We start from the raw sequence: 23601 nt of genomic DNA on the forward strand, positions 1-23601 counted from the left end.
ACAGAGGGTCCTCAGAAGAATGAGAATGAAGCTACCATATGACCCAGCAATACCACTTCTTGGTATCTACCCCAAATTTTGAACACCGAACTACCAGACTAATGTATGCATATTTATGTTTATAGCAATACAATTCACAATTGTCAAACTATGGAATCAGCCAAGACGCCCATCAATAGATGAATGGAATACAAAACTACGGAAAATGTACACAGTGGAATTTTGTTCCCGCCATAAGGAAGAACAAATTATGTCATTTGCAGAGAAATTGATGGAACTGGATAACATTATGCTAAGTGACATTAGTTAACCATGAAAAGTAAAAAAAAAAATTGCGTGCTCTTTTTAATATGCAGAAGCTAGGGAGAAAATAGGTTATAGAAGGAACTCTAGATGAAGAAGAAGAAATCTTAGGTGAGCAAATAAGGGAATCTAACTGAGGGTGATGGAAGGGGAAAGAGAAAAATTCCCTAATGTACATCATGTACATTCACAAACATACCAAAGTCAATCACTAAGCCAAATACAGGCAGGAGGGAGGGGGGAGGAATTTGGGTGATAACTGGAGAAAAGTTAAATGAGTGTGATGTATACCTCTACCATCTTGTACTCTATTAAGATGTATTGACTATAATGCTTCAATTAAAAATTCAAAATAGAATGCATAAGGGAACAAGTTGAGATGTCCAACAACAAATGAATGGATTGCAATATTATGGCACATATGCAGAATAGAATTCTACTCAGTTATATAAGAAGAACAAAAATTATGTCCTTTGCAGGTAAATGGATAGAGCTGGGGAATTTTAACTAAGTGAAATTAGTCACAAACAGTGAAACATCAGATGTTCTCCATCATATGCAGCAAGTAGGGATAATTGAGTCACAGAAGGGACTTCAGACAAAGGAAGAGAAACCTTAGTAGAGAGAAGGGGTGGATCTAATTGAGGGAAACGCTTGGGGAGCTTTGAAGAAGGTCATGATGTACACACAGAAACTCATCTAAGACAATCACTATACTGAGCACAGAAAGGTGGGGAGGGAGAGAGAATTGAACGGGTACTGGGATATGGCTCAAAAGGTACTGTGTGCATATATGCCTCTGTCACCCTGGACTTCATCGAGATGGACAATTACAATATATCAATAAAAATGCATAATATGTTATTCCACTTACATCATATAAAAACAATTAAATTTGAGATAATATTCAGTACCCTGATTCTGGGAAAATGTTTTGGGGAGCTAAGGTTTGAAAAATTTGTGTGTGTGTGTGGTACTGGGGTTCCTGGAAGCCCTTCTACCTCCGGGTACACACCCAGACCTATTTTTATACTTTTTATTTGGAAACAGGGTCTCTTAAACCAGTGCGGCTGACTTTGAACCTGCGCAATCCTTCTGTCTCGCCTCCCAAGCACGGGGATTACAAGGGTGCGCCACCACGCCCGGCGGAAAAAAAATATTTGAATCCATGTGGACTAGCAAGTGTCAAAGCATAAGGAAATTTATATTGAAATTGTAGTCTATCTTGATGTAAGGATTAGTCTAAAGGCATGTAATTTTAAAATATTTATCAATTATTTAAACTTATAGCCTTGTTTATTTTTGTATGTGGACTTTTTTCAGTATGAAAATCATATGTGAAAAAGATATTAATACAGTGTTTGAAGAGATGATACATACATTTTACTCTGGTTAAGATCATTCTGAATATTATCCAAGAGGAGTTAGATACACAGTTTATTAGATTGTTTAATGTAGCATACTACTACAATTAACTATTCTATTGTACTATTTTTCTGAGCTGCTCTGCTATTACTTTAATTGTTGACTCACTCTGAGTGGGTACCCTTACGTCATTTAGGTTTCCATAGACTATTTGTGTTGTTCTGTTCCTTTCTTTAAATTGACTCTTGCATTTTCTCATTGGGAATATGGAGGGCATCCTAAATAATTAGCAAGTATATGAAAAAGATTTTTAAGTCTCTCAGAAGACTTGAGCATAATGAGCTGAATGAATTAAATGTTATTTCCTCACGGAGGATCACAAAGAGCTAGGAACCCATAAATTTTCCTTACCCAAAGGAGGATAACTAAACTGAGAAAATAACATTTGATTCTTCCTTAAAGGTGAGTGCATAAGACTTGTCTTTGATGCTGATTACCTAAGTATGGGTAATTGATCATAGATCATAGACACTCATGACAACCGATAGACGATTCCTTCAAATAGATGACAAAAATCATTATCTCCTTTCATTAACTTGGATTCCCTGGAGTAGTGAAGTTTTACATAATTAATTCCTATGAATTAAACAAGTGTCTTAGACATATTTGATTTGTGATAATATTGGAAATTTAAAATGTAAAAGAAATTAGAAACATCTAAAAATTTTAAATTGTTCAGTCTCCTTTATTAGAATATATTAGTATAATGATTTCAAGATAAGTAGGATGTCCAGTTACATTTGATTTTCTTATACAACAAATTGTAATGCATATCTTAGGTAATTCTTGATACACAGCAAATATTATTTTAGAAAAAATATATCAGATGTAAAAACTTTAAACGAATAATGTAAGTATTCCCTTGCAATATTTTTATAGAGTTAAACATTTCTTTTTTTAATAATGCTAATGTGCATAAACTTGCAGACATTTTACTGAGTTACTTAACTACTGGACACCTGTTGCAGAATAATTATCACAAATTGGTGAAAAATTCACCTTTTACCCAGTATGAAGGTTGTCAAAAGACTTAGAAGGGAACCACCCTATGACCCAGCTATACAAATCCTCAGTGTCTTCCCAAAAGAACTAAAGTCACAATGCTATAGTAATGCATGCCTATCTATAATTTTAGCAGCACAATTAACAACAGCCAAAATAACTGTTATACAGATATGGGGAAAGCAATGAACCTCACTTTCTTCATAACTCATTTTATCATGTTAAAGAACTAAAATATCAGCTATTTTCCACAAAAGAAGTATGGGAAGATCAAAGATTCTAGACATTTTTGAATGGAGATAATAGCTGGTCCTGAAAATAGAGAGAATTCAATAAGCAATAAAATTACTCTTTGAAAAACGTTAAAGGCTTCTGGATAATAGGAATGATACTGGGATTCTGAATGCTTTTCAGTCCAGTGCTTCTCATCTTCTACCATAAAAAACTATGCAAGCAAGCCCTGCATGACTCCAATTAAAAAAAAAAGTTTGAAGCCAGGTGCAGTGGTGCACACCTGCAATGCCAATACTTGGGAGCTAAAGTAGGAGAGTTTCATATTTGAGGCCAGCTTTATCAACTTAGTGAGACCCTTTTTAAAATGAAATAAAATTGGTGGAGGAATATGGCTCAGAGGTTGAAACTCCCCAGCATAAATAAATAATAACTAAATAAATAACAAAAATGTTTTCAAAAGAAAATAGCCTCTTGACTCATACTAGTGGACAAGAAGGACTTCACAGAACAGTAGGACTTAGTGGAGACTTGATGCTTCTCTTAAGTAGCAGCCAAACCTAGGAAGAGATAGAATGGCTAAATACCCTTCAGTAATACCCTTCAACTCAGTCCTCATCCCCTGGACCAGAAAGGCAACACATACCCAAAACAGAGCAGATTTTCAGAGCTGCTGACAACCCTACAGGTGGGCTCCAGACTGTAGCTGCTTCTGCCTAGAGCTCTGAAGGTTGAGGTGAGCTCCGGGAAGTTTCTACCTGGAAGATTACTAGGCTAAGCTTTCATTCCATTAAGTAATAACTCTATCCGGCATTTTATTTCACTGATTTTTTAAAGTCAATTTTTTCCAATTAAAAATCATGCTTACGGAGTTCCAGGTTTCCTTGGAGAACAAGTGAGCATCACAGGAAGAGACCCACAGAGGACTAGGTTACATGAGCTCCATTAACATTACTCAGTTCAGTTCCATTTTGTTTTACTGAATTCTCATGTACATTTATTAAATGGGTGGTGTAATCATAACTGAAGTATGTTAAAAGTACTATGTATACATTATAAATATTTCACTGTAGCCAGGTGTAGGTGAGAGGTTTGTCTGTAATCCTACTACTTGGGAGGCTGAAACAAGAGGATCACAGGCTTGAAGGCAGCCTCAGCAGCTTAGGGAGATGCTCAGAAACTTAAATTGTGTTTCAAAAATAAAAAATAAAAAGGGCTAGGGATGTGTCTTGGAAGTAGAATGTTCTGAGTTTACTTTCAAGTACCAGAAATATAATAAAATACAATACAATTAAATTAAATTAAAATTAAGCTATGCTAATTTGGGGTTTTCTAAAATGAAGTAACATTATACATGCAAGTTGAGAAATACATGTGAATATTCATGTAGAATAAAAACAATTAAGCTAACAATCATAAAATAATTTTCTAAGTATGACTAAATAAATAAATATAATAATTTATTGAACTCTAGACACATTTTACATACGGAATAGTAGGAGTGGTCTCTGAAGCCATTATGATACCATGAGTAATATGTTTCAATGTTAAATGTCATTGACTTTTAACAAAATCTCTATATCCATTAAGCCTCAAAATAATGAAATTATGTCAGTCTTCCATTTACTGAACCCCATCAATGCTCTAAAAAATTTGCTGAAGTGTAATGGGGTAGATGTTTAAATTTAGAGAAAAAATAGATTTGCTTACTAATGGCTAAATGCCTTACATTTACAACATTCACAAAAATGTACCACTTCATGAATGCTTTGTTAAAGCTTCTCCAGGACCTTTGAAGAGCAGACAAGAAAACTTAAAACTTAATCACCATTATTTTCCTGTTAGGTCAAAAATCCTCTTTAAAAATATTAAAATTCCACAAGAATTTTCAGACTAAATATATGTATGCTAAAGGAAACTCTGAAGCCATGTTTAGATGGTGTAAAATGGAAACACTCTCTTCCTCAATACTGATATGGCTTCATTTTCAAAGAATATGTTCCAAACACTACTACTCTGTTTAGAATTTAATCTATATTGTATAAATTTAAGCGTTCCGTTTGGATCTATTCTTTTTAGGAGGTAAAAGATTCTTTTGATTATTCTTATTTAAGAATAAAATGTTGAAACTAGTTTCTATTTTATTACTGATAAAAATTTCCGTTTTCTCAGTAAATATCATTACTATTTTAAGTGACACTGCAGGGAGGTAGATAAGCCCTTCCGTTTATTCCCAGAACAAATAACCAGAGTAAATGGGCCAGCAGAACATAACGGTGCCAACTGAGTTCGTTCTGATGGGAGTCACACAGCGGCCCGAGCTGCAGCTTCCCCTCTTCGGGGTCTTCTTCCTCATCTACGCAGTCACAGTGGTGGGCAACCTGGGCATGATCATTTTGACCAAGCTGGACTCCCGCCTACACACGCCCATGTACTTTTTCATCAGACACCTGGCTTTCATTGATCTGGGCAACTCCACTGTCATTTGCCCCAAGATGATGGTCAATTTTGTTGTCGATCAAAATACTATTTCCTTTTATGCGTGCGCCACACAGATGGCTTGCTTCATTTTCTTCATCATCAGTGAACTTTTCGTCCTGTCCTCCATGGCCTATGACCGCTATGTGGCCATCTGCAACCCTCTGCTCTACAATGTCGTCATGTCTCAGAGACTCTGCTACATCCTGGTGGGCATTACGTACCTCTATGCTACCTTTCAGGCTCTGCTGTTTCCTAGTAAGTATTTTACACTGGCGTTCTGTGGCTCTAATGTCATCAGCCATTTCTACTGTGATGTTGTGCCACTGTTGCCTCTGACCTGCTCACATTCACAAGAAACAGGATTGTTAACCATACTATTTTCAGCATTCAACTTAATCTCCTCCCTCCTGGTAGTTCTCTTGTCCTACATGCTGATTCTGATGGCCGTATGTAGAATGCCTTCTGCAGAGGGCAGGAAAAAAGCTTTCTCCACTTGTGGTTCTCATCTGACAGTGGTAGTTGTGTTCTATGGCTCTCTCCTTTTTATGTATGTGCAGCCCAAATCTATTCAGTCTTTTGAGACTGATAAACTAGCTTCTGTGTTTTACACTTTAGTGATACCCATGCTCAACCCCTTGATTTATAGCCTAAGAAATAAAGAAGTGAAGAATGCCTTCCACAGGGTCTTTAAGAATAAATGCAAGCTTTGTATTACAGTATAGGACACTGTCATAATAAACCATGAAAAAGGCAAATGTCACATGGTAATATTTCTCATAAAAATAATTGTATTCTTTTTAGTTCCATTAAAAAGTTGAATCATAACACACAATAGGTTGTTTTTCTTATACTTAATCATACTACGTCTCATTAAAAGTTAATATTTGACTTTATTACTATCAGTATTTGTTTCTGATTCAAGCTTTCTTTAGTGATTCAACAGAATCACTAAATGTGTGTGTGTGTGTGTGTGTGTGTGTGTGTGTGTGTGTGTGTTACTGAGGATTGAACCCGGTGGCATTCTAACTCCAAGGTACACTGCCAGCCCTCTTTCATTTTTATTTTGAAACAAGGTTTTGGAAGGTTGATAAGAGTCTCACTACTAGCCAAGGCTGTCCTCAAATCTGTGATCCTTTTTTCTCAGTCTCCCGAGTATTGGGATTACAAGCGTGCACCACCATGCCTGGTTGAACTTTTGTTTTTGATAAACACTTACTAAACCGCACTTCAGTGAACTATATGTTTATTTCAATTATTTTTTAGGGTGAATACTCTTCCTAACCTTTTTCCAGTGTATTTTCTAAGTTTTAGACAACAGCATGAAGTGAGTCTCTTTTAAATATCATGATTATTTTAGAGACTTTCAGAATATTATGTTTGTAAAATATCCATTTTGCTAATATTGATTTTTAATTTAAGATTTTAAATCAATTACATATAAGTATAGATGATGAACCCTTTATATATTGCTCTTTATTTTTATATTTGCTATCTTTTTTTGTTTATCCATTTTAAGCTACATGACACTGAGTTATTTTGCAAAAAATTTTTATTCAAATGCTTACAGTAATATTTCACAAGCCTGCCAAAAAAGATGGCCATAATAAAATTTTTAATTATAATTTATACATGACAAATAGAAAATGTTTAAGAATTTTACTTCACTTGTTCATGTTTAATCTCTAAGTTTTCATATGATTGTCTTTTCTTATTTTTTATTTATATATCTACTTGTAGATATAAGTCTGTATATATATTCATCTATCATCTCTCTTCAGGGTTACTCAACTTGTGTCATTGATAATTTGGGCTGAATATTGTCTTCTGGATGTTAGAAGTAGTAGAATGTCTATAAACTTATCTCTAAATATTATGTCAACAAAGCAATAGCTCCCAGTTACACTATCAACACATGGTATCTTCAGATATTTGAAAAATATTCTTTAGTTAGTATAACCACTCCAGTTGATAATATTATGTCAATATTAACAATATAAATTAATAAATGAATTATTAACAATAATTATGCTATTTATGTCTCTGTCTTTGACTTTATACATTTTTTGTGGCACTAAGGATTGAGCTCATGGGCATTCCACCTCTGAGCTACACCATCAGCCCTATTTTATTTTTATTGTGAAACAGAGTCTTTTAGGTTAATGAGGTTCTCACTATTTGCTAAAGCTGTCCTCAAACCTGAAGTCCACCTGTCTTAATCTCCCCAATACTGGAATTAATAGCATGTGTCACCACACCAGGCTTATACATGTTTTTGAGAATGAGTTTATTTTTTGTTTTGTCTTATGGGACTGAGAACTGTAAACAGGGACTCACCTATACTGGGTAAATTTTCTTCCAAAGAGCTACACTCCTAGCCAAATAGATGGATTTAATTTTAAATATCACACATTGAAAACTCTGCATGAATATTGCTTATACTATAATATACATGTGTATTATACTGTTCCTTTGGTGTTTTATTTATTTATTTGTTTATTTATTTCTTTATTTATTTTGGTGGTACTGGGGTTCCTGGAAGCCCTTCTACTTCCGGGCTACACTCCCAGACCTATTTTATATTTTTATTTGGAAACAGGGTCTCCTAAGCCAGTGCGCGTGGCTGGCTTCGAACCTGTGTGATCCTCCTGTCTCTGCCTCCCAAGCGGGGATTACAAGCTTACGCCACCACGCCTGGCTCTGATGTCCTATTTAAATGAATAAATGTACTCAGATTGACATTCCTTATGAACTACAGGGATGCAGGTCAGACATCAAACTGTTTTGTAATAAATTGCAGAGGGAAAAGAATAAGTATTAGTATTAATTACTTAGGAATATGATAAAATGAAATACTGAAGAATGTCTGCATTTAATTAATCATTGTCTCCGAAAGTTCTGACATCTTTGACATAAGAAGAATGATGAGAAGCAGAATATTTTTTTTTCTTGGTGGTACTGAGGATGAAACCCAGGGGCTTTCTACTTCCAGGATACACTCCCAGACCTATTTTATATTTTATTTGGAAACAGGGTCTTTCTAAGTTGCTGCGAGACTCACTAAGTAAGTAGCTGAGGCTAGCTTTGAACCTGTGCGATCTTCTTGTCTCTGCCTCTACGTACTGGAATTACAAGCATGTGCCACCATGCCCAGCTAAAGAAGCAGAATTTTAAAATAATGGTAGAATTTTAAAAATAATGGTAGTGGCTAATGATTTGGAGTTAAAAGTCTGCTAAGGACTATGCAATAGGCAAAAATTCTTTCCCAGGAGAGAAATCTCTCAGAGAAACACATATTCTCCATCAACTTTTATTTCTTATACCATTTTATGTAAGCTTTAACAGTTTGGAACATTCATTCAAGGATAAGACAGTGGCAAACAAAACATTCTGACTCATATAGTTGAACTACTAAACTATATCCGATAATGCTGGCTCAATAAAGAAGGCTTAATGTGACAAAATAAGTAAAGTGATTTTGAGTCCTAGTCACTATTAAATGATTCATTGCATGCATGAGAAAAACATTTACAAATGATACAAAAGAAAATGGTAGAAAAAGCACAAGTAGCTGTAAAGTTAGGCACAATGTTCTTTTGGTGTATAGCATTCAGATACACCAAAACAAAACAAAACAAAACAAAAAAACATTTCTCTCTCCAGAGATGCACAATCCGTTGATATCAAAGGGAACAACTCAAAAATATTTATACTTCAAGAAAATATATTTTTCTAAACAACATATGTAGTTTTTGATTGAGAATTCCCAAAAACAACAGTGTAAAGATGTATTAATTGAGTTTGCACATAAAATTTAAATATAATTTCTTTAGAAAATAATTTGTGATACATTAAAACATTCAATGATTTGCAAAAATTTCTATATTTCCAAGTGTGCTAAACTATTTCTGCCTATGATTTCTTAACTAAAGAAACTACCACCAGAAAAGAAAGTGCAGAGAGAATAATAAATTGGCAAATTCCTGGATTCCAAGGAAATGCTGTAATCCACTGTAATCCTACTAAGAAAACAGATTCATAAGTCAAAGAACAGGAAGAATTGTATTGTACTATCCAGTATGTATAAGTCTCTCCCACCTAGAATAACATGGCCATGCCCTTCATGAGGATATGTGGTTTCTCCAGGATGAACATGATATATTTGTGCCAACATTTGCATGACATTGACAGTCTGCATTTTATAAGCTCTTTGATGATAAAAATAAGCATATTCGTATGATATTATTTAAATACCAATCATTCAGAATTTAATGTATATTATAATAACAAAATAAAAACAAATATATTAGTAAGTGCATATGTTTTATATTTCAAAACATTGCCTTACCATTTAGAGCAATAAAAAATAGATCAGTACTAAAATGGCATGTAAAAAATGTTAGATATATATTTTACCGTAGAAATGTTGGCATTTTTAAAAGCTTACCTAGCCATGGATTTATTCCTTGGCCATTACAGACAATACTGATTTATGAAATTACTGAACTTATTCTGAATATAACTGATGTATCAATATAGCAATACAAAGACGTCAAGGCCTTACTTTTTTAGTTATTCTTCACACAGTTTTTTATAGAGAAATTTAATATCTATCGAATAAACCGGTTCCTGTCTTTTGACAGGAATATTAATTTCTTGTTTTCAGATCTGGTACTATTTCAATAAATCGTTTTTTGGGGGTGGTACTGGGGTTCCTGGAAGCCCTTCTACCTTCGGGCTACACTCCCAGACCTATTTTATTTTTGGAAACAGGGTCTCTAAAGCCAGTATGGCTGGCTTCAAATTTGTACAATCCTACTGTCTCTGCCTCCCAAGTGCGGGGATTACAAGTGTGCGCCACCACGCCCGGCTTCAATAAACTTTTATCTTTTGTTAATTTTATTTTTACAAGAATTTTCCTGAGACATAATTCACAGACTACACTATCAGCTATTTACAGTGTGTGATTCCATGATTTTGTTTTAGTAAAAGAATTATGCTACAGTTTATAGTAGGGCATTTATTTCTATTACCCCTAATGTAAACTTGTGACCATTAGCAGTTTATCTCTTCTCTTTAATATTTTTATCATAAACCATATAAAACCAACACTGTATAATCTGTCTCTACACATCTGCCCCCTTTTGATATTTTATATAAATATGATAATAAAAGTGTGGTCATTTAAATCTGCTTTCTTTCCCTTAGAAGCTATTTGAACATTATTTATGATATCATGAGACACTCATTCTTGTTTAGTCATTCTGTTTGGACTGTCTTTCTCTGACAGTATTCTGGCAAGCAAAGGAGGAAACTGCCTCATTATACAGACAAAACTCCGTATTCTCTTTTTGGTCTCTATTGACACCTGGAGAAAGAAGCCCTCACACGAGGGGATTGTAATGATGCTAATAAACTAGAATCTGGAGATTTCTTGCATTGCCTCTGGTGATTTTCCTGGTTTCAGGAATAGTATATAAGGAAAACAGTCACATCTGTTTGGGAAATCAAAAATAACATGATAATATTGATTATTAACAGGGGGAAACAAGAATTGATAAAGGAGTTGGAATAATACTTATCCATGTATAAAGTTATCCCTATCAATCAAACATGTAGGTGAGGAGAATGGGGTGGGGTTTAGAGAGAAATGCACCAAGTGCTGTGTGCATGTGTTTGCATCACTTTGAACATCACAATGTACCAATAAAAGGATAATAAAAAATACTGTCATTACCATCTGTCAGGGCCCAATAAATAAAATGTGAAATTCTCTTTGGCCACTTATGAAGTCCTTTACTTAAAAAATATAAATACATTAGTATAGATACAGAAAAATCTGGTATTTATTAAATTAAAATAGAAGTATTTATTGATTTGTGTTCTTAGAAAAATAAACATTATACTGAAACTAAGTCTCCTTACTTATTAGTAATCTTAAGAGCTTTAATAGATTTATATTTCTCAGGGCTGTCTGTGGTTGAATCCTGTAAGAAGATATCTGAGTAAAAAATTTAGCTTTCAAAATTTTTCTCTGTCTCTAAATTGCCTGCCTTTAAATAAAATTGATACCCACAAAAGAGACACTCATAGCAGTTGAATAGGAGCTTCAATACAAAGTCAAGCCTTATTTCAAATTCTTCATTTTGGCCTGGTTCGGGCTGGGGGCAGGCGCCTTGCTCCCCGGAAGGCCTGGTACTGGGCGGGTGACTTATGCCCAGCTCAATCCTGGGAAGGCCTGATACCGGGCGGGGGCGGGCCCCTGCTCCCTGGAAGGCAGGAAATGGAGCCTTGTGTTCAGAAAGAACTCAGCACTACTGTGCTGGGCCAGGCTCTGGTGCAATTAGAACAGTAGATCCTGCTCTGCGCAGTGAGACTGTGGGATTCCGCTCTTGGAAGGGAGAAAAAATTCATGGCTACCAAGTGCCTGATCCCACAACCTCTTCAAACCACACATAATGTCTTCTCTGAAGAGAGAGAGAGAGAGAGAGAGAGAGAGAGAAAGGAAGGAAGGAAGGAAGGAAGGAAGGAAGGAAGGAAGGAAGGAAAAAGTAAAGAAAAAATACTGGAGAGGGATCAAGATGACCATGGCAGCAGCCAGGATTCTGGAGATGCAGACAAAACATATCCAACTGACCTGGAACTTTTGGAAAAATTCCCCACGAAGGGCGACTGCTTCATCCTTACATGCTTAAGAATCCTGGACATCATCTGTAAGGAGGGAGCTCAGCGGAGACCTAGGAGGAAGGCGGTGTTGGCAGCAGTGGCTGCGGGGGCAGTGGAGACTTGTATTTGGGAGAGGCAGAGATCTAATCCAACTCACCCTGATTCTCTGAAGAAATTGCCCCAAAGGTGGAATGCTACCATTGCGTACTCTCAGGAATACTGGACAACATGCAATGTGGGAAGAGAGTTTGGGAAATAACTGAGATGGTGGACACAGTGACAATGACAGCGGCCAGTACTCAGGAGAGACAGAGATCTGATGCAACACACCTGGATCTTTTGAAGAAATAACCCCAGAGGCAGAATGCTACCACCGTGCACGATCGGAAATTTTGGATAACATGCTGGGTGAAGAGGGTACTTGGATCAGAGCCTGCCAAGGGGTGAGGCCGGGGCAGGGAATAGCAAGGCCGGGATCAGACTCTGCCATGAGGCAAGGCTGGTGCTGGGCCTCAGAGGCTGGGATCAGACCCTACCGAAGGTTTAGGCCAGTGCCAGGGCCAGCAAGGCTTAGACCTGGGCCTGCCATGAGGCAAGGCCAGTGCTGGGGCCTCCGAGGCCGGAATCGGAGCCTGCCAAGGAGTGAGATCTGTGCCAGGGCCAGCGAAGCTGGGATCGGAGCCTGCCATGAGGCAAGGCCTGTGCAGGGGCCTTTGAGGCCAGGATTGGAGCCTGCCGAGGGGTTAGGCCGGTGCCGGGGCCAGCAAGGCTGGGACTGGGGCCTGCTGTGAGGCAAGGCCAGAGCTGAGGCCTCCAAAGCTGGGATTGAAGCCTGTCGTGAGGGAAGAACGATGTTGGGGCCTCTGAAGCCGGGAATAGAGCCAGCCGAGAGGTTAGGCCAATCCCGGGGCCTGTGAGCCAGGGATTGGAGTTTGCCGTGAGGCAAGGCCGGTGCTGGGCCTCTCAAGAAGGGATCGGAGCCTCCTGAGGGGTGAGGCCAGAGCCGGGGTCAACAGGGCAGGGATCGGGGCCTGCCATGAGGCAAGGCCATTGCTGGAGCCAGCAAAGTGGGGATCAAGTCTGCCAGGGGGCAAGGCCGGCGGTGGGGCCTTCAGGAGTGAAAACAGAACTTGCAATATGGCATACATAGAGAAACATCACAGAAAATAGAAAATCAGATGCTTTTCCTAATATGCAAAAACTAGGAAGAAATGGGTAATGGGAGGAGAGCTAGTTGAAGAAAGGGCCCCATGGAAGAGCAATCAAGGTGACCAATCAGAGGGGTTGGGATGAGGGAAGAGGAAATCTCTTTAAAATGCATGATGTACATAAACAAATGTATCAAAGTTAATCACCAAATCAAGCTTAGGATCGAGGGAGGGGGAGGGAATGGGACAGGGACAATATAAGGGCTAACTGGATGATATATGCTTGTATACCCTCACAAGTCTTGTATTCCACTGTGATGTTTGACTACAATGCACCAATAAATATATATTTTAAAAATTCTTCATTTTGGATTTAAAGGAAATAAATGGTGAATAAATGTGCTAACGTTTTAAGAAAATATAATAATTGCAAGTATAAGAACATAACACTTGTAAATATTTTTGTATCTAAAGTCATAGTACCTTAATAAATAAAGAAAATTTTAACAAGTTTAAAGGATGAAATATACATCATTCTAATGACAGTAAGGAACTTCAGTACTCCAGATAGGAGAAATGATGAAAGGGATATAAATTGTAAAATAAGTAATAAAGTTATCTCTACTTGCAAATAGTATAATATTGTATGTCGAAAGCCGGGTGTGGTGGCGCACGCTTGTGATCCCAGAATTTGGGAGGCTGAGACCAGAGGATTGAGGTTCACAGACAGGCTCAGCTACTTAGGCCCTCCGCAACTCAGTGAGACTCAGTTTTAAAATAAAGAATAAAAGATAGGGCAAGGGGTGTAGCTCGGAGGTCTAATGCCCCTGGGTTCCATCCCCAGGCCCGCAAAAAAAAAAAAAAAAAAAAAATTGTATGTTGAAATTTTCTCCCAAATCCCATAAAAATAACTGTTGGAGCTAATCAATGTTTTCAGTGAAGTTGCAGGGTAGAAATTTAACATACAAAGATAAATTTTATTTTTGTACATAAATAATAATTTATCAAAAATGTTAACAAAGCCAATCCATTTGCAGTATTATCAAAAGTTAATGAAATACTTAGTAGTAAGTTTAACTAAGGATGCAAAATATATTTACACTTATAAATAGATGAGTCAATGATGGCTGGGCATGTAGCTCAGTAGAAGAGTGTTTGCATAGCATACATTTAGTCCCTGGGTTCAAGTCCCCAATACCCCCCCCCACACACACAGAGTAGTGAAATAAATTTAAAAAAACACAAATAAATGAGAAGGAATCTCATGTTTTATAGATTTTTAGATTTTATATTATTAAAATGTCTGTAAGCAACTGAGCATTATATTTATCTAATAGAATCCCTATCAAAATTCCAATGACATTCTTCACAAAAATGGAAAAAAAATCCTAAAACTGATATGGAACTCCTAAAGACCGTAAATAAGCAAATGAATTCTGAGAAAGTAAAACAAAGTTGGTGATATCTCACTTTCTGATTTCTAATTTCAAATCTATAATGGTTATAAGACTCTTTTAGTGTCATAAAAACAACTTTAGTACTATAATACTGGACCATTTGGGGTAAATAAAACAAGTGTCAAAGTATTTTTCATTGTTATTTTAATATTTGTTTTTAAGCTGGGCCTGGTGGCGCACACCTGTAATATTGGTACATAGGAGAGCAAGACAGAAAGATCACAGTTTTGTAGCCAACCTCAGCAACTTAGTGATATCCTCTTTCAAAATAAAAACTAAAAAGCACTAGGGGTATAGCTGAGAGGTAGAATGCCCCTGGGTTCAATTTCAACAAAAGATATATAAAAAAAATGGTTAAGAAGGTGAATGAGATCTTTTAAATCACTGGAGTCTCTGCAGAACCTTCCAGATCATTATGTTGTTTTGTTCTCTGTACTTCCTCGCTGGGGAGCTTGTAGGAGTGTCATCAAGGCATGTTCCCAAATCTCTCAAATGATTAAGACATAATAAACTAAATGAATTACATGCTGCTTCCTCAGGGAAGCTTAAAAATAAGAAAGAAAACTATAAATTATTCCTTTTTAAAGAAAAAGTAAGAATATTTTAGAAGAAGGAAATTTTATTCTTCATTAGAGGTGAGTAGATAAGAATTGTTTTGGAACTTTGATGATCACCAGCGTTTGGGAATTTCCCATTACGCCCGGATTCTGACTATATAGTCAATGGTAGCCTATTCCTTTAAATACATCACAGAGATTCAGTCACTGCTATGTCTACCTCTGTCCCTTGAAGGAGTATTTGGTACTAGTGATACAATCCTATGGACTGAGCAAACTATCCTCGACCTGTTTTATTTGTGTGGAATGAATGAGGCATGTAGATATTACAAGTGAGAAGGAAGTTAACAAACCTAAAAGATGCACCCTACTCTCATCAGAGTATCTTAAGATTAGGATTCCCAGTTAAAACAGAGGATAACTATTTTCAAATAAGTGACAGGTAAAATTTAGAATATATTGTATGCAATATTTGACAAATAAAAACAGAATTTTATAATAGATGTGTGTGGATTGAACCCAGGGGCATTCTAACTCGGAGCCACACACCGACTCCTTTTTTAATTCTTTTGTTTGGAAACAGGGTCTTGCTAGGTTTCTGAGAGTCTCCCTATGTAGCTGAAGCTGGTATTAAATCTGCAGTTTTCCTTTATCAGCCTCAAGTACTGGGATTAAAGGCATAGGCTGCCACACCTGGCTTATAAAACACTTCTAAAAAGAATATTTTAATATGGCAGTGTTTCTTAAAATGCAAAGAATTTTACTTAAGGATGGTATAAGCTTACGTGTGCAGAGGTTTAAGTCATTTGTTTGAATTCTGTTCTTATAATGTTGCTTACTTCTGAGTCTATTACTTCTGAGTCTATATTTTATCAAAGTTGAAGTTACAGAAATTGTGTAGACAAAATAAATAGAATGATTTATCAGTTATGAAGTTATGGAGAAACTTCTGAACCCCAAATAATTGCTAACTGATTTGAGCAGGGATAAAGATAAAAATCTTGCTTCCTCCCCTGCATAGATTTTGTATTCTTTCTGCCCTAATGGTTAGTCCTGAGTGAAGATATTTTGCATGTGTACACTAAGATATTCAGAAGACACCAGAGATATTCTGTGCTCTACATGAAAATTAGTTAGGGTAAATGAATCCAAACATCTTCAGAGAGACATAAAAAACTGAAACCAAAAATAGAAACAGGGTTAAAAACACTGAGAAAATTCTTGGCAATTTTTGTTGTTGTTGTTTTGCAGGTTTGGAGATGGAACCCAGAGGCAATTGACCTCTGAGCTACACTCCCTGCCCTATTTTTTATTCTTTATTTTGAAACAGGGTCTCACTAAGTTGCAGAGGGCCTTGCTAAGTAGCTGAGGCTGTCTGCTAACCACGATCCTCTGGTCTCAGCCTTCTGAATGCTGGGGTTACAAGCAGGTGCCACCACACCCAGCTCATTGGCAAAATTTAAACACTTCAAAATCCTAAGATTGGTACTGGAATTCCAAATTCCTTAGCTTAATTCAATGCATGTTCTATTCTACAGTAAAAGTATAATAGGTTCTATGGACCCACTGTATTCAAAATGAAGTTCTCAAAAGGAGTTAAGCTTTCAGATTTATTTGTGGGTGGGGATGAAATATGAAGCAAGAGTGGGCTCAATAGGGAAAAGGAAGAGAAAAAAAAAGAACAGAGAAAAGAAAGAGTAAAAAAGAACAGAGAAGATAAAGTATAAAAAAGACCAGAGAAAAGAAAGAGTAAAAAAGACTAGATTTCTCAACCATGAAAAAAAGGGATGAAAATGGCTCAACAATCTCCAGGATCTCCCCAGTCCAGAGCCCCATCCCTTTGAAGCAGACAAATCCACCTACTATGAGCAGATTCCCAGAATTTCTGGTGGCTCTGGGTTGTAGCTGCCTTACCCAGGAGTTTTGTACCTTGTGTCGAGCTCCCAGAAGTTTCTACCTGATAATTATGCGAAATAACCCTGGCATTCCCTTAAATAACTGCTCTAGCTACATTTTTTATCTAATTGAGATTTTGATATCCAATTTATTCTGCAATCACTTATATGGTTAAATATTTTCACTGAGAGACCATGAATGTGTTAGGAAAACGATTTAAGAGATTGCATTAAAGCATGCTTCCTAATTTTTTTATTTTTTTATTATTATTATTATTTTTTTTTTTTTGCTTTTGTTTTGTTGCTTGCACCAGAGACTGGTCCCAGAGTTGTTCTGCCACTGAATTACATACCTCAGCCCCAGCTTTTGAAATTGTATCTCATTAAATCACTCAGGCTAACCTCAATCTTCCAGTCCTCCTGCTAGACCCTCCAAAGTACTGGCATTGTGAGCATGGCCACCCCTCCTGGCTAATATTTCTGATTTGGATACATCTTCATATTTTAAAGGAGATGAGTTATTTTAAAATTCATTATTATCTTAGTTAAAAACACTGATTAATGATGTCATTAATTGCCTGGCATGGTTATACAGGACTGTAACCGCAGTACATGGGAGTTTGAAAGAATAGGATCCCAGATTTGAAGTCAGACTCACCAGTTCAGCAAGGCTTTCAGCAATCTAGTGAGCCCCTGTTGCAAATAAAAATATTTTAAAAGTTTTTAAGGTGTAATTTAGATGTAAAATGCCCCTGTTTTCAATCCCCAGCACCCACCCCCCCACACACACAAAACACACATACATCATTAATTTTGAGCTTTATGTCAAATCGAGAAAAAAAAGTAAAATAAAAATAGTGAAGTAAAATAAAATTATTATTTTATATAATAATTTATACTTTAAATATTATACAAAAATTTATACTTTATTGCTTGGATATTTCCACCTCTATCATAGAGTCCGAAAACTCAACAATAATCTGACCAAAATGGAAATATATGAAGAAAAATGTGAATCCTTGGTGTAGTGAAGAGTGTGATTTTTTATAGTAACACCTATATGACTTTGCTACTGACAGAATGCTAAAAACATTGCTGACTCTACAGAGCCTTTAATATGTTATAACCATGCTTGCATTTCGCAAGGATCTCTCCTTTTAGAAGGTAGAATTGTCTACCCATCCTTAACTTTTTAAATCAGTTGTTGAAATAATTATTCTGTCCTGTATTAAGATACAATTTTCTGTTCTGTTTGCAAATATTATAATTTGCTTGGGTTATTCTAAATGAAAGCTTTTAACAACCCTTCTGTTTCTTCCCAAAAGGCAAAACTGGAGCAAATGGGCCAGCCAAACCTCACGGTGCCGATCAATTTCATTCTGATAGGAGTCACACAGCGGCCCGAGCTGCAGCTTCCCCTCTTCGGGGTCTTCTTCCTCATCTACGCAGTCACAGTGGTGGGCAACCTGGGCATGATCATTTTGACCAAGCTGGACTCCCGCCTACACACGCCCATGTACTTTTTTATCAGACACCTGGCTTTCATTGATCTGGGCAACTCCACTGTCATTTATCCCAAGATGATGGTCGATTTTTTTGTGGACCAAAATATTATTTCCTATTATGCATGTGCCACGCAGATGGCTTTCTTTATTACGTTCATCATCAGTGAACTCTTCATCCTGTCCTCCATGGCCTACGACCGCTATGTGGCCATCTGCAACCCTCTGCTCTACAATGTCGTCATGTCTCGGAGACTTTGCCACGTGCTGGTGGGCATTCCTTACCTCTACAGCACATTCCAGGCTCTGATGATCACTAGTAAGATTTTTATATTGCCCTTCTGTGGCTCCAATGTCATCAGCCATTTCTACTGTGATGATGTCCCTTTGTTATCTATGCTGTGCTCCAATGCCCGAGATATAGAGTTGTTGATCATACTATTTTCAGCATTTAATTTGATCTCCTCTCTCCTGGTAGTCCTAGTATCGTACATGCTGATTGTGGTTGCCATATGTAGAATGCATTCTGTAGAAGGCAGGAAAAAAGCTTTTTCTACCTGTGGTTCTCATCTGACAGTGGTGGTTGTGTTCTATGGGTCGCTCCTCTTTATGTACTTGCAGCCCAAATCTGCTCACACTTTTGATACAGATAAAATAGCCTCTGTGTTTTACACATTAGTGATCCCCATGCTCAATCCCCTGATCTACAGCTTTAGAAACAAAGAGGTGAAAAATGCCTTCCACAGGTTCCTTAAGTATCAAGGCAAACCTTGCATTTAACATTTATTATGGTGTGCTGTTCTAATAAACTATGGTAAAGGTAATGTCACTTGAGAGGATTTCTAATAGATATAATGTGTTCTTTGTTCCCCCACAACCAAACTTTGTGATAACTTATAGAAATTATGTCATTTATTTTATATTTACCCAAGTTAAGCCTCATGTTTTACATGTAAATAAAGATCACTTTCCTCTTGATATTGTTTGCTTCCAACTTGCTTTTCCTTTTGCACTTCCTTTAAACTTCATCTTATTCCAGTAGGAAAACATATTAAAATCTACATTATATAAATATGCTTGTTTTACAATATTTTTTAATATGTATCCTGGATTTTTGGGAGGTTGGGTTGGTTATTTCTCTTTTGAATGAGTGTCTCACAAATTTGCTGAGGCCTTCACTAAGTTGCCCAAACTGGCCTTGAATACAACATTATCAACACATATTTACTAAGTGACAATAACATCGGATCATTATACCATGACTAAACGTGCAAAGCCCTTTACTTATTTTGTTTTTGAGTCATTGTTACGAGTTGAATTGTCTTCTTCTATATCTCACAATATAACTATATTTTTAAATAGGGCCTTTTTTTTGGGGGGGTCTGGGGTTGGAACCCAGGAACATTTGACCTCTGAGCCACACCCCCTTCCCTATTTCTATTCTTTATTTTTAAACAGGGGCTCACTAAGTTACACAGGGCCTAAGTACTTAATGCCCTGTATAACTTAAATTACACTTGGAAGTGTATACACACACACACACACACACACACACACACACACACACACTCCTGCTTATATTATTTTCTTTTTAAATGATTGTATAAACCATTACATAACTCTCTCTCTCTCTGTGTATCTCTGTCTCTGTCTCTCTCTCTCTCTCTCTCTCTCTCTCTCTCTCTCTCTTTCTCTCTCTCTTACACACACACACATTAAAATGTACAACTAATTTTTTTGCAATAGGAAATTTGCAGATACATTGAAATTTAACACAGTCTTTGCATTTAAATACTGTTTGTGTTTTTTTTTTTTCTTTTTAGGTGCCTTCTATCTTTTCGCATCTGAAAAAATCATGAAGAAAAAATAAAAAAACTTTTATGACATTAGAATTGTTTTATTTATTTATTTATTTATTTATTTATTTATTTATTTGTAGGTCTGGGGATGGAACCCAAGGCCATTCGATCTCAAAGCTACACCCACTGCCTTATTTTTTATTCTTCATTTTGAAACACGGTCTCAAAGGGCCGTTGCAAAGGGCTAAGTAGCTGAGGCTGTCTGCTAACCGCCATACTCCAATCTCAGCCTTTCCAGTGCTGGGATTACAAGCCTGTGCCACCACACCCGGCTTAGAATTGTTATTTTAAGGACACATCCTCCTTTCAGCATCAACTCCACTCCATTCCTGAAAATGACGGGGCCAATTTTGATACTGAATTCAAAGAGGGAACAGCCAATAGAGATGATAGCATAATAAATATATAATTTATGCAGATGGTACGTTCTATTTTGACCACAAGATCACTCGTTCTTAGCTGATAAGTGCTGCATATTTGCAATAGTGTGGGTTTTTTTGGCGGGGGGGGGGATCTGGGGATGGAACCCAGGGGCATTCTACCTCCAAATTACACCCCCTGCCCTATTTATTATTATTTATTTTGAAGCAGGGTCTCACTAAGTTACACAGGGCCTAGGTACCTAAGGCTGTCAGTGAACTGCCAGGATCCTCTGGTCTCAGCCTCTCGAATGCTGGGATTACAAGCGTGTGCCATCACGTATGGCTAACAGTGGATTTTTAATGAAAACCAGATACTATGCCAGACATACCAACCACTATGTCCTTTACATGTCAGAGGATTAAAAAGTCCCTTTAATAAAGGCCCAGGATGCCCAGAAGCCTAAAAGTCTTCTGGTTGAATTCCTGGAGTCCTGGAGGAAGACTTTGTTAAGGAATCAGTACCAAGTGGTATCTTCCCCAAGGATCCAGCAGTCAGTGTGTGGATCCTAGACCTACCTGTTCTTCAGTGAACAGCTTAAGGTTTGGGAGACACATCAACTCTCATTTCTAATCAGAATATAATTAAAATTATTTCACACTCATTTTAGTGTGTAAGATAAATTATTTTTATGTTATTGGATGTTCATTGTACCATGTTTAAAGAAATTCTTCATATGATCAGAGGAAATAATTTAATTGTTTTGGTTGACAATCATTTCCCTCAGCACTTCAATACTGTCATCCCAATGGGCTGTCTATCATTCTCTCTCTCTTTTTTTTTTTTTTTTGGTGGTACTGGGGTTCCTGAAAGCCCATCTACCTCAGGGCTACACTCCCAGACCTTTTTTATACTTTTTTATTTGGAAACAGGGTCTCTTAAGCCAGCGCGACTGGCTTAGAACCTGCGCGATCCTCCTGTCTCCGCCTCCCAAGAGCCGGGATTACAAGCGTGCGCCACCACGCCCGGCCTGTCTATCATTCTTTGTGAGGAGAGTCACCTGTCAGACTCCTTGTGCTTTTTTCTGTGTTGGATGACCCATACAATCTTGCCGCTCTAAATTTAGATTCTGTTTCTGGCTCTGAAGAATTTGACTATGACTTTGTAGGTGAGAATCTCTTGTTGTTTATCCAACATGAAGGTTGGATCAAAGCTCTCAGATCTGTCTATCACTGATTGTCCTCTAATTGGATATGTTTTTCAGAAAGTAATCTCCAAACATTTTCATGCCTTCTCTTCCTTCATTCTTGCTGTGACTCCCACTAAATATACTGTAAAATGTCATAGTTGCACCAGTGGTCTTCAAATTGTCTTTTTTTAGTTCTTTTGTAAGACTTCTTTCTTCGGAAATCAATTCTATTGACAAGATTTTCTGTGCATGACCTTACTTTCTTATTTCTTTATCTTGAAATATTTCTTGAGAATTGTATATTTTGCAATGTATATAATGTGGCCTCTATGAAAGCCAGTCCATGCACACACTTCTCCACATACACACATAAACACATACATACATACATACATATTTTCCAAGATTGGTTGAATTTGCTCTTTTCACATTTTTGTCATTGCTATTATTGCTGATGCTATTTATTTGCTTAGCATTTTTTAATTCATTTTGTGAAGTCTGTAGTTCTTTTACTGTGTGATCGCTATGAAATTCTGCTGAACATAAGCTAAATATTGGAAAGAAATTTTTCTCTGTGCCTTCAGTCAATACGTTAAATCATCTAAACTTCCCAGTTATCCGTATGACCATGTATTTTAATGCTACTAAAATCTAAAATAATTTCCCCAAAATTCATGCGTATGCTTAATGTGACAGAATTAGGATGTGAACACTTTGCTGAGAGAAAAGTTTTCATGTATAAAATCAGGGTACCTGAGAAAGACCTGGAATTGTGGATTTGGACCACTGCTCTTAGGCCAAGTAAGCATACTTAGCCAGAGCCCTCTGTAAGTAATGGATTTCACCTCACCTGCAGTCACTTTAATCTTGGACTTCCAGTTTCTAGAACTGGAACAAAACAAATTTTTGCCTCTAATAAAATACCCCGTGTCAAATATTATGCTACAGCATAACAAACAAAGACAGATGATAAAGCAGCTTACAGCTTTGCCTTAACCTTTATTTCCTGTGTATGTAGATCTCCCAGTCACAGAAACTAAAAGAATGAGATGATCTTAGATCTAGCCTGAAGAATATACTTAATTCTATACATGAACATGGCCTAGTAACTTCCTATTCATATCACAGAATATTCATAACCCCTAATGACCATCTTATTCGAATATCTCTAAGTTTTATCCATGCTTTATTTGTCCCAAGAAATATTTAATTTAATCAATAGCTAACAAATGTCCCAAGGATAAAGGTACTTGTGTCAAAAGAGCTCCAAATCGGGTTAAGTAAAGACAATGACTCATGCAGGTGACTTTTCTAGGAAATCAAAAGACAAATTATCTAGTAACCGTGGTCTAAGAGTAAGACTTTCTGGGAAGCTCTGAAACCCATCTGCACACCCCTAAGTTTTCTGGGTTTCTCTGCTATTCTTTTTGCCCTGTTTTGTGAGACTATTACATAATTGCAGAAAGTACATTTTTCAGTATATGTACTAAGTCACAAAAAAGTATTGCCAATTTTATCAAGGCTCAGTG

General features: G+C 36.8%; 2 protein-coding genes across 2 annotated transcripts; both read left to right on the top strand.

Annotated features, from left to right (window-relative positions):
* Positions 1-5216: 5216 nt before the first annotated feature.
* On the top strand, positions 5217-6164 carry LOC308259940 (olfactory receptor 8K5-like; the record flags this gene model as incomplete). The annotated part of the gene is made up of 1 exon (XM_080691280.1): positions 5217-6164. One exon carries the CDS (start codon positions 5217-5219, stop codon positions 6162-6164), a length of 948 nt encoding a protein of 315 aa, XP_080547406.1.
* Positions 6165-18502: 12338 nt separating this feature from the next.
* Positions 18503-19444, top strand: LOC308265455 (olfactory receptor 8K5-like; the record flags this gene model as incomplete). Its single annotated transcript, XM_080699178.1, has 1 exon — positions 18503-19444. The coding sequence occupies one exon, from the start codon at positions 18503-18505 to the stop codon at positions 19442-19444; it is 942 nt and encodes a 313-aa protein (XP_080555304.1).
* Between the last annotated feature and the right edge of the window lie 4157 nt (positions 19445-23601).

This window comes from Muscardinus avellanarius (genome assembly GCF_963383645.1).
Source record: "Muscardinus avellanarius genome assembly, chromosome: 1".
Lineage (NCBI taxonomy): Eukaryota > Metazoa > Chordata > Mammalia > Rodentia > Gliridae > Muscardinus > Muscardinus avellanarius.